This window comes from Danio rerio, chromosome 12, assembly GCF_049306965.1.
Source record: "Danio rerio strain Tuebingen ecotype United States chromosome 12, GRCz12tu, whole genome shotgun sequence".
Taxonomy (NCBI): domain Eukaryota; kingdom Metazoa; phylum Chordata; class Actinopteri; order Cypriniformes; family Danionidae; genus Danio; species Danio rerio.
Window position 1 is genome coordinate 39,522,711 of NC_133187.1, and position 12,766 is coordinate 39,535,476.

Consider the following 12,766-nt stretch of genomic DNA (forward strand, 5'->3'; position numbering starts at 1 on the left):
AAAATCGTGTTATGGAGTGGCAGAAAACAACCATCCAGAGCAGGTAAAACAGAGGAACAGAGAGGCACTGAGGTGAACTGCAGCTTGGGAACTGACACTTTGTAGCTGTTCTTCAGAAATATGTGAGTGGAGACATTGAAGGATGTGTTCTTCACCTTTCTGCCAGGTGATGGCAGGACGGGGCGCTCCCGAGGTCTCACAGTGCAGGATAACTGACATGCCGTCAATCACAGTGCTGTCGGAAGGCCCTGCCGTGATGTTCGGTGCTATACCTGTGAGAGAAGAACACCGACTGCATGAGAAACAAAGATGCGCAACACCACACACACACCTTCAAACACCTCCTCACATTCGTAAGCGATGGGAAATCACACAAAACCCAGTTCTTGCCGATCAAAGCACGGCTATTGAACAAAACAAGAAAAAAACAACAGAATGAAAGCTGGTATAAATCGAGAAAGCTGAATAATGAATGAGGAAATGTAGACAAGGATGAGAAAATTGGGGATTTGGGAAGTGTGTGTGAAACAGTTCCTTGCAATTTCTAAAAGGGTTGCCCACAAATTACAATTCTGTCATTTACTCAAGCTCACACACTGTAAAAAATGCTGCGTTCCACAAAAAATTCTTCATTTTTTTAACACATATCGATTAAGTTAACTTAAATGTTTTTCAAATTTAAGTGGATTGAACATAAAACAATTAAGTTGTCCCAAAAAAAACCCCATAAGAATTGTGCTTTTTTTTGTGATCAACATTTTATTGACTTTAGATTAACAAAATAAAAGACATTCAAACAAACAAACAAACAAACAAACTAACAAACAAACAGGGGAGGGGGAGCAACAGACATATCAACAATTTTCAATCTGAAAGATTTACATGAGAAAAAAAAAAAAAAAAAAAAAAAAACCCTTTACATGGTCATTCCTTTATATAGTCCAAAATGGGGAAAGAGAAACATTGCTATGCATCAATGGTACTAGGTCTAGCCTTATTAATTTGTGCTATTGCAGCTTCACAAGTCATTAATTTAGAATTGTGCTATTTTAACTAATTTTCCACAAATTTTAAACAAGTAGTTTGAACAGGCAAATGAAAAGTCATTTTTGGTCTGTAATGTTTAGTATATGTTTGACTCTCTGTATAAAAATAATATAATTTCAATAATATAAAAATATTAAGGATAAAATAGAATTACATTTTGGACCTCAATGACTTTCATTGTCATATGTTGCATTTCAGAGAAGGAAGTCAGGTTTAAAACGACATAAATGAGATAATAAATAATGACTACATTTCAATTTTGGATAAACTATCTTTATAATCCAAACAAATATATTAAAAATAAGGTGGTTAGGAAATTAAAATACTTTAACAGAAGAAAAATTATGTATTATTAAATGTAAACAGGAATTTGGAGGCAGACTGATTGATAAAAAGAAAGATTAATACCTAAATGAATATTAAAATATTGTAATTTACTCATCAGTTACAAAGTGGTAAAACTTTCTACACACAAAAAAACTGTATATTTTTTGCTTGTTCAAATTACTTATTTAAAATGAGCTAAAACAATACAATTCTTACATTTTTTTTTGGGAGACAACTTAATTGTTTTATGTTCAATCCATTTCATTTTGTAAAAATGACTAAGTTAACTTAATCGATTTGTGTTGTGACAACATAAAGGAATTGTGTGGAATAGTGATGCACGGGTCGGGTTGGGGCAGGTAAAGAAATTGTCACTTTATTTGCAGGATGGTTTGGGGCGGGTGATTAAAAACAAAATTAAAATGTCCATATATGGTGCACGCAATTCTCTATAGTCTACTTCAGGGGTGTTCAAACTTTTTTCTAATGGAAGGCCAAAAACCAGTCTTGATTGAGCATGCTGAACCCAAGTTAAATATACCAAACTCTATTACATTAAAGTTGCCATTGGTGATTACCCAGTTTATTTAACATTTAAAAATAACCTGAACACATTGCTTTATATTAACTAATACAGAACATATTTTCTAATGAACTTATTACAGTAAAACAATCTCATTTATAACAGAATGGAGTTAAACTAGTCAAGCTGCACCTATTTTTTTGCCCTGATTTGCTAACCAATGTGAACATTTCATTAAATAATTTATTAATTTATTTTTTGTGTGTGTGTAACTCAGCAATAAAACAAACAAAAAAGGTTAAATCAGATTAGAAATGACAATTTAGGTATTTGCCCCAACCCTTACTTTACTAACAGATGGGATGGTGGGCCAAATCAGAGGTTACTATGGACCACCTTTGGCCTGTAGGCCGTAGTTTGGACATCTCTGGTCTATATTAATATTTGACAATATCTATTTTCATAGTTTATTAAGTTATTTGATAAGGTTACAACATAGCAAAGTAACTTTCGTGACCTCCCCAAACCTTTGGCATCACATAACACATCACAAAAGAGCCAAGCAGCTTCTGCTGTCAGCCACAAACAATTGTGGAACAAAACAGGAACATTTGTGGAAAATCACTTGCGTGGAACCTAGCACACTTTATAGTGTACCCTAAAAGAATGATCTTTGCTGTGTGTTCAAACTACTTATTTAAAACCAGCTGAGACAACACAATTCTTAAGTTGTTTTGGGACAACTTAATTATTTTATGTTCAATCTACTTACATTTGTAAAAACTAATAAGTTAACTTAATTCCTTCATGTTTGGCCAACAAATATTGATAGTGTGATGAACCCAGGGTTTTTTAAAGTGTACACTACCTGACAAAAGTCTTGTCACCATATCCAAGTTTTAGGAATATAGGATTTTTTAGGAAATAATAACTAGACTTCTAGTCATTTGGTATCGGAAGTGGCTTATATCAAAAGGCAAAGGCCTCTAGATTATTTTACCAAAATAAAAGATGATCATGCTTTGATTTTTAATTATTTCATTAGGACAGTAAGGTCTGACTTTGCTTAGATAAAAGTCTTGTCACTTAACAGAAATAATGTACTGTATAGAATATAAAGTCATGGTGCTGTGGAAAAATAATTGATATTGTGTATGACTCCCATGAGCTGCATCCATACATCTCTGAAGTGACTCAAATAACTTATTAATAAAGTCATCTAGGAAAGACAAAGAAAGCGTTCTTGCAGGACTCCCAGTGTTCATCAACATTCTGTGGATACATCTTCAATGCCTACTCTTTCATCTTCCCAAGACATGCTCAATAATGTTCATGTCTGGTGACTGGGCTGGCTCATTCTGGTGGCCTTGAGATTTTTTTGCTTTCATGAACTTTGATGTGGAGGCTGAAGTATGAGAGGGAGCCCTATTCTGCGGAAGAATTTGCCCTCTCCTGTGGCTTGTGATGTAATGGGCAGCACAAATGTCTTGACTTTGTCTTGACGTTGTGTTGACGTTGCGATCCACTCTGCAGATCTCTTACATGCCCCCATACTGAATGTAACCACAAACCATGGTTTTTCCTTCATCAACCTTGACTGATTTTTGTGGGAATCTTGGGATGTGAGTTCCAATAGGTATTGTGCAGTATTTGTGATAATTATGATGTCGTTCAACAGATGATTCATCGAAAAAATCTATCTTCTGCCACTTTTCCAAATGATTGAACAGAAGTCAAGTTATTATTTGGTGTTCTTACAACTGGAATCAATTACAAGAATTATGTCAGGTAGTGTATATTCTGCACAGAACAAAAGATGTATTTTAGACCCCATGTCTTCCATTGTTTAAACAAAAACAGTTCATATTATCATCTATTGTGTTCGGGCAGATAAAAGTCAGTCATACAGGTTTTGATCTTCCTATAAGGTGAACAATGACAAGATTTTAATTTGGGATAAACTTCCCCTTCTTCTACCATCCTTACTCAATATCAGTGTTCACTGTACACAAAGCAAATAGATTTGACGCTCGGTGTTTTAGCGAGCTCTATGTGTCTCTGAGCGGCAAGATAAGCTCAGTCAGTCCCCTATAAAAGCCCTCTTTATCTCTCACTGTCTCTCTGTCAGTCTCTCTCTCACACTAATTCTTCCTCACAACAGGGTATTAATCACAGCCACAAAAAAGCACATCAGCCACACGAGAGAGAATGAAACAGGGAAGAAAGGAAGCCATTGTTGGTGAGGCATTGAAAGACTGCGAGAGAAAGCAACAGACAGCGAGAGAGAAGCCGAGGAAAAAACGTCTGTGTGTGTTTGTGCATCAGTGTAAAAGCATTTGACTAAAAGGGATGGTTCACCCAAAAATTAAAATGACCTTATCATTTATTCTCTCTCCTGTGGTGTTTAAGTTTTAAGAGTTTATTTCTTCTGCTGAACACAAAAGAAGGTATTTTTAAGGTTGCTGGCGTCCATTGACTTTCATAGTAAGAAAAAATACTAAGGAAGTCAATGGGTGCAAGCGAGTATAATTTTTCTAAATATCCTCTTTTGTGTTTAACAATGTATTGACCATTAATGATTAGTATAGTCATTTGTTTACACTTCACTTCTTATCCAATATCCATGTTTAAATTAGTAGGAGAAAGAGATGGAAGGGTGGATGAACTCACTGGTCACTGCGAGGTAGGTGTTGGTCTGCACCTCTCCAGCTTGGTTTCGGGCGAAGCACTGGAACATCCCGGTGTCATCAGGCAGAAGGCCGTTTACCTGAAGGCTACCGCCGCTCAACACTCTGTAGCGCGGCGTCTTCACAGGGCTTATGGGAACTGCATCTTTATACCACACAATATCAGGCTGAGGAACACCTGAAATCAAAAGGAAAAGAGAAAATGTGAATGACATGATAGTTTAGAGTAATCATGGTACCTTCATTCATTCATTCATTTTCCTATGGCTTAGTCCCTTATTTATCATGGGTTGCCACAGTGTAATGAGCCACCAACTATTTTGGCATATGTTTTACGCACTGGATACCCTTCCAGCTGCAACCCTGTACTAGGGAAACACCCATACACTCTCACATTCACACACACACTCATACATTATGGCCAATTTAGTTTACCCAATTCACTTACTGTATAGCGTTTGAACTGTGTGAGAATGTGGGGGGCATTCAGTGTGGATAGCAAAGTAAGAATTTTGTACAGGTAACCTGTTCCTTACTGTGCATATGACAATAAACACTTAGAAGTTGAACTAAAGATTATTCTATAAGTTTTCCATCGTTGGTAAACATGATTTAAGAATTAATTTAGTTCTAAAGCATTAACTAATATATTATTGGACTTATACATTAAATCTGTTAACATTATTGTATTTAATGTGTTGTAAACACTCATTTATTTATTAAAAACATTTTAAAGTCACATTTATTAATACAAAGGTTAATAACTAATGTTTATTGTTTGATTTTGCATTAAAACAATTATAATAATAGTTTTGAGGGCAAGTAAATGGTGAGTAGAAAATGATGTTAATAAATAATGTTAACCTAGTGTTGAGGGTTACTATGCTATAATAAGCTCATTACATGCATAATATTATTTAGATTTTACTTTCAACATTCGTAAATCTGACACTGATATTTGAAACACAATAAACATTCACTGTAATAAAAATAAAAAATAAAAAGTTTTAGCTAGCTGCCAAGGAGATATGAATATTTTTTATTAAAACGTTTTAAGCGTTTTTTTAAACTACAAATCAGCAAATTAGGAAACAAAAAATAAATAAAAATAATAGTAATAAAAATGCCAAAAAGTTAAATCAGATACTTGCCAAAGAAATATATATTATTTATTAATTAATTTATTTATTTATTTAGCTTTAGCTTTTTATTACACTACAACTAGAATTAACAATAAGCCATTTAGCAGACAAACACACACATGGAATGAACTGCCAACTATTCCAGCATATGTTTTACGCAGCAGATGCCCTTCCAGCTACAACCCAGTACTAGGAAACACCCATACACTTTCACATTCTCATACAAACCAATTGGACCAATTTATTCAACCCAGGCCCATTCTGAAAACCTAGTCTCGTGGACGTTTCTGGAGACTGTGAAATACGTCCAAGGAGGTACGTATTTTTGCAATCTTAGTTTTCGCGAATCCATGAGAGGCCGCTGTTTGCACTTTTTCGCATCTCACATGTCTCTCGCAAGTGCTGTTCGCGCCCGCACTGTTCTCGCGTAAACCCCCCAGAGGCCACTGTTGAACGACTGTCTATCTAACTGGCTGAATGATTGACTGGGGGACCGGCCAATCGGCTGACCCACCCTCCTCCTTCCCTGAACCCAACCAATTTTACTGATTGACCCGCTTACCTGTTACCACCTTATCGGATTTTACCACATTCTCAACCTGTTATGAACTTGTTCACTTTATTTTTTGGATTCTGTTTTTGTCTTACCTGATTTCTGGAACCCCTGTTCCCCAGACTCAAACCTGTTCGTCATCGTCGTGGTCAGCTCTCTACGCCTCAACACCGCCGATGTACATGACAAGCTAAATGGACAAACTGGTTGCGGCTGGAAAGCCCTCCACACGGAGGTAAGCGGTCAGCCAGTGAGCACGAAAAGGAACGGCGTCATACCGCCTCGCAGCGTTCGCTTAAAAAATGAAATGCAGCCATACTTACCTCCGCCTACATAATTTGTGGCCTCCAGAAACGTCCACGGGACTACGTTTTCCGAATGATCCTGGGTTGAATTTAGTTCACCCAATTCACGTATAGCGCATGCATTGAACTGTGTCAGCCAGGACTCAAACCAGCGACCTTATTGCTGTGAGGCAACATTGCTAACCACTGAGCTACCATGCCGCCCTAATATGACATTATCAAATAATTATTTTAATGTAAATATGAGATTATTATAATATGTAACAAGGACTAGTTTGCCATTTTCCACATGGTTGTTTATTAAACTTCACGTTGTGATCATCTATAGGGATGCTCTTTGCAACATGTTGCTGTTACTAAGGAAAAAATGACTTTCTGTAAAAAAAAATAAAAAATACAACAATAACAAGAAATGTCAGAAAGCGTCTCACCTCTGGCCTGACAAGGAATGTCCACAACTTTCTCCATCTCTGCTGTGATGTGTTTCTCAGGTTCCTTCACAAACTGAGGTGGTTCTGCATGAAAGACAGAAAGAGAGAGGGTTATGACCTCCACATGTACACTTTGAAAAAAAGAAATGCCACAGACAAACAGCACAGGAAGCAAGATTGAAGATTTTCAAATAAATGACACTGTTGTTGGATTTCTGAGAACATCCTGTTCTGGCTTTTTGGTTTTACTCCAACAGCATTTCAAAAGGTGGAAAAAAAGGAGACAGAAAACGGCCTTGAAGGAGACATGCTTTGTTAATAATGTTTAAAATGCTTAGGTAGCTCGTGAACGTTTCTTTGCTCTTGCTCATTAGCTTCAACATGTGTTCCTCAGTGAATATAGATTTTCGTGTTGAATTGAAAAGGTTGACTCGGCACACTGAATATAATGAGTAGATATTAGATAAGCAGCAAATATTACATAATGACCGGTACAACCGTTTTTCCAGACTTTCTGGATGTACTACATTGTAAAAAGTTATATGATCAATTAGTCCTGACAGCATATGTTTTTAGGTCATTGAAACTTATTGAACTAAATTAATCATGTTCCAACTTAACACATTTTATGTTATGCAAGCTGTTTTAAGTCAGTTTAACATAACAAGTTCAATGGACTCATAAGGTTAATTTGATTCAGCTAAAAAACTGAAGGCAACCAGCATTTTTAACAGTGTAGGTAAAGTTAGAATATTATTTATTTTATTATATAAAGGACTTATATGATCACATTTATTCAAAATACCTTACAAAAATTTTATTATTTAGAACATTTAGTTTAGTTTAGTTTCTGAAATTGACGATTGGTCTGAAATGCAAATGCTTTCTTTTGAGTGATTGAGAAGGTTATTTGACCACATATTGATTTCTCAACTCTAATGAATACAAAACATTGCTATTGTGTTGTCTTAAAATTAAAATAAAATACAAATTCTGGATTCAACAGATAAAACCCTTTATATTAAGGCAAAATGAAAATCCGAACTTAATTAAACAATTGAGGATGAGATTTTGGGAAAACATCAGAATCTCATAAGGGGATCATTAGCCATAACTGGAAAGAGTTCGACTGGAAAACAAAAATCCACAGTCAGAGGAATGCTGGAGGGGTTGTGGGAATGTAGGTAATCACACACATACATTTTGGGAATGTCCATAGACACTTGAATTTTGGCAAGGGGTAAAGATTGAGATAATGAAAATTATGCAGTTAGATCTACCTTTTACTCACTTGTTTTTCTTGCTTGAAGGGATACGCCATGATGTATATAATAAAAATCAGAGATATATACTACATATACTTTAACTAAGTGCAAGAAAGACTATAACAATGAATTGGATGAAGCCACTTCCTGTAACAACAGCACAGTGGATAGAAAAACTTGAATCTATATATAGAATAGACTATATGACTGCTCATCAATTTTTAAACAAATATGGCCACCTGTTACTATGTAGTAATATAGTATTTCCAGCTTCACTGTAATTGAAAATTATGTTGTTGTTTTTTTCAACCCAAGCTCATTCTGAAAACTTAGCCCCGCAGACATTTCTGGAGATCGCGATTTACGTAGCCGGAGGTACGTATGGCTGCATTAAATTTTTTTTAAGCAAACGCTGCGGGGCGGTGTGACGCCGCTCCTCTTCGCGCTGACAGCAACAGCTGACAGCAACCAGTTTGTGCGGTTAGCTTGTCGTGTAAATGGGCGGGGTGGAGACCCGGAGGGAAGCTGACCGTGAGGACGGCGACGACCGGGTTCGAGTCTTGGGGAAGAGCGGTTCCAGAAATCAGGTAAGACAAAAACAGAATCCAAAAAATAAAGTGAACGAGTTCATAACAGGGCGAGAATGTGGTGAAATCTGAAAACGCGGTCAAAATCAAATGAGGGATTTTCTTTTTCTGGATGTCTTTTGTAAGTCGTTGCTTGGGTTCAGGGAAGCAAGCAGGTGGGCGGGCAGGCGGATGGGTCAATCGGTAAAACCAGTTGGGTTTATGGAAGGAGGAGGAGGATGGGTTGGCCGATTGGCCGGTCGCCCAGTCAATCATTAAGTCATTCAGTCAGTCGGACAGATGGTCGCTCGACAGCGGCCTCTGGCGGCTTTACGCGAGAACAGCGCGGGGGCGCGAACGGCGCTTGCGAGAGGCGTTCGAGATACAAAGAAGTGCGCACAGCGGCCTCTTGCGGATTTAAATATTTCGCGGTCTCCAGAAACGTCCGCGGGACTACGTTTTTAGAATGAGCCAGGGTTGTTTTTTTTTTTTGTCATTTTTTTTTTTGTTACTTTTTTCCGTTTTTTTTTTTTTATATATATATATTATTCGCTGCTGTCACTGAATGTTTTGTTCAGTAAAATGTTTCAATGTATAAAAATAAAGTAAAAAATACAAATAAAATGAATCTAAATATATGAATAGAAATATATGAATATATAATATATGAAGACATAATTTTGACCAATTGTCTTTTTATTCCCAACACAGAAAAAATAAATAAAAATAAACTACTATTCAAAGTACCCATTCATAACATTCATTTAAAACTATTAGCCCTCCTCTGAATTTCTTTTACTTTTTTAAATATTTCCCAACTGATGTTTAATAGAGCAAAGAACTTTTCACAGTATTTCCTATGTTTTTTCATTTGGAGAAAGTCTTATTTGTTTTATTTTGGCAGAATAAAAAGCAGTTTTTCATTAAATAAAAAAAAACATTTTAAGCTCAATATTATTAGCCCCTTTCAGCAATATTTTTTTTGACTGTCTGCAGAACAAACCATCGTTATACAATGACTTGCCTTTAAATGTCACTTTAAGCTGAATACTAGTATCGTGAAAAATATCTAGTAAAATATTATGTACTCACATCATTACCAAGATACAATAAATCAGATATTAAAAATAAGTTATTAAAACTATAATGTTTAGAAATGTGTTGAAAAATCGTATTTTCGTTAAACACAAAATATACAGCGGGCTAATAATTTAGGAGGGCTAATAATTCTGACTTCAACAGTAAACTCAGTTTGCCAGGGTGTGTCATGTAGAGTGTGTGTGTATTACCAAGCACATGAAGATACGCTCCAGCGCTGACCGCGGGAACGCTACTGCTGCGGAGAACAGCTTCACACTCATAGAAGCCTGAGTCGCTGACTGCTGGACTCAACACGGTCAGTCTGCGGTTAAAATCACTCAGGCCACTCCTCACCAACACACCGTCCTTCTTCCAGCTGATGCTCAGCTTTATCAGTGGCCTGAGAGAAGATTAAAAAGGAAATAAAAAAAAGCTCATAAAAAACTATTTTTAAATCAAGAATCAAGAATAAGTGGTGTTTCAGGGTACCAACCATTCCAGTAAAAAAAATTATGTTTCTGTTGGGAATGTAAAATTAAATACGACCAATATTGCTTAGGTGGAGATATAAAAACCTCTAACTCCAACACAGTGGATCTGTTACATCCTCTTCCTCAAAAACTTAGAAAACAATTCCACTTTCTAGAGGTATATCTAACCAGTTTAAGAAAGTTTGCAATGCATTTAGGAAATATATCCTAGGACATGTGTAGCAGCATTCCAATTGCTGCTATTGTTGGTAGAGTAAGCACAATTTTTACGCGTAAAAGTCCACAGGCAAATAAAAACGTCTTTATTTTCCAATCAACAAAATTCCTTTATCAATATTCCTTCATCCATATTACACATCACTCTTGTTACCTTACGTTACGGTTAAAAAACTGGATGCTTCCTACCAACCTCTCTTTCTCAATGCAATGATTTTTAAATATCTTATTGCTTTTGTCTTTTTTTGTAACTGTTAAAATCCATAAAAATAAATAAATAAATAAATAAATACATTTTATCTGTTGAAAATGATATAGATAATAAAAAATAAAGACAAAACAAAATAATACTAAAATAAATTAGATTTATTTTTACCCAACTAAAACATAATCATTCACTCTAAATATAGCCAATTATATAATATATAATATAATATGTATATAATATCAGTAGGCAACAGCATTACTGTGTATTCTATTACCTTTATTATTATTATAATTATTATTATTATTATTATTATTATTATTATCATCATCATCATTGCTATTTTACTACTACTACTACTACTACTACTACTACTACTACTACTACTAATAATAATAATAATAATAATAATAATAATAATAATAATAATTAATTATTATTATTATTATTATTATTATTATTATTGTTATTATTAGTAGTAGTAGTAGTAGTATTATATAATTTTCCTTTTTCTTAGTCCCTTATTTATCAGGGGCCACAACAGCGCAATGATTGATGTTTTTGTGTGTTTGGGAGGTTGAAGGAGCATTGAGGTAACAATTAATGTGAGGTGGTCACCTGGCATTGGCCACACACTCCATGGTGACCTCAGAAGTGCCGGAGATGACGCTGGTGTTCCTCGGCGGTATTACGATGGTGGGTGCGATGGGGTCTGCAGGACCACCGACATCTGCAGCACAAGAGAAATGCGAGAATGAGAAAGGGAAGAGAGCTTGAACAAACGTGTTTCGACACACAGGTACACAACATGATATAGTGAGTGTTTCTAATACAATTCTGGTCATCTTCAGGTGTGTGATTTTTTTTCAACATCTTTGAAAGAAAGTTGAAAAAAAAAAACAATAAATGTATTAATAATTAATAATGTCTACTAAATAATAGCTTTTTATGGAATCTGTGAAACTTTTTACTATAAATAAATGAATTAATAAAAAAATAACAAATATATATATATATGCACCCGTGCATGCATACATAATTAAAAACAAACCAAGACATGAATACATAATTATATACATTAACACAGCCATACATACAATATATAACATACATAATAAATGTGATGGCCAGAAGGAAGAAGTGCTAGACATCGTATTTTTACATGTTACAGCCAGCCACACTTTGGGGTAAGGCAACAGGTTGGTGTTTTGAACAGCAATCTAAATATATTTTCTCTTATGTCAGAGTCAGACGTGTGTGTGTGTGTGTGTGTGTGTGTGTGTGTGTGTGTGTGTGTGTGTGTGTGTGTATGTACTTGTTTATGTGGTTTAAGGGGACACAACATTATGTATAATGACATGGGTATGACCTTCATTGTAAAAAATGCTGGGTTCCACATAATTCCTTCATGTTGTCCCAACACAAATCAATTAAAATAACTTAGTTTCTACAAATGTAAGTAGATTGAGCATAAATCAATTAACTTGTCCAAAAAACCTAAGAAATGTGTTGTTTCAGCTCTTTTTAAATTAGCAGTTTAAACAAAAAGCAAAATCTTTTTTTGTGCGTTGTTGTACTCTATTAAGTTAGTTTCATGAGGATTTGACTTGTGACCTCAAAAAGTCCTTTATTCTTTGTAGTGATGCACATTTACTTCAAATGATCCTGAAGTTCTAAAAAAATGAAGGCCGGTGCATGGTTTTCTTCTATGGGAACCAAATGGATTGTTGGATGGGCATTGCTAACAAAATGAAGGAAGACTGACGACTGAAAGAATTCAGAGTAGAAACCAGACACACACTGATATGCCTGTCCTAAAGATTTCCATGTAACCAGGAAGTGTAAAAAAGTCGTTTCGACAGGGAGGGAAGGTTACTGGATTTGAAAGATTAAGAGGACAAATGAATTTTTACAAAATAATGAAGTGC

General features: G+C 35.4%; 1 protein-coding gene across 7 annotated transcripts in view; it reads right to left on the bottom strand.

Moving 5' to 3' along the window:
* sdk2b (sidekick cell adhesion molecule 2b) overlaps positions 1 to 12,766 on the bottom strand; it is a 637,792-nt gene that overhangs the window by 103,768 nt on the left and 521,258 nt on the right. For all 7 annotated transcript variants that reach the window (XM_009306870.4, XM_009306868.4, XM_009306869.4 and 4 more), the window contains exons 6-10: positions 11,457 to 11,568; positions 10,136 to 10,326; positions 7,016 to 7,099; positions 4,568 to 4,762; positions 156 to 272 (exon numbers count right to left, since the gene is read on the bottom strand). In XM_009306870.4, coding sequence (XP_009305145.1) covers positions 156 to 272; positions 4,568 to 4,762; positions 7,016 to 7,099; positions 10,136 to 10,326; positions 11,457 to 11,568 — 699 coding nt within the window. The remainder of the gene's footprint in view (positions 1 to 155; positions 273 to 4,567; positions 4,763 to 7,015; positions 7,100 to 10,135; positions 10,327 to 11,456; positions 11,569 to 12,766) is intronic.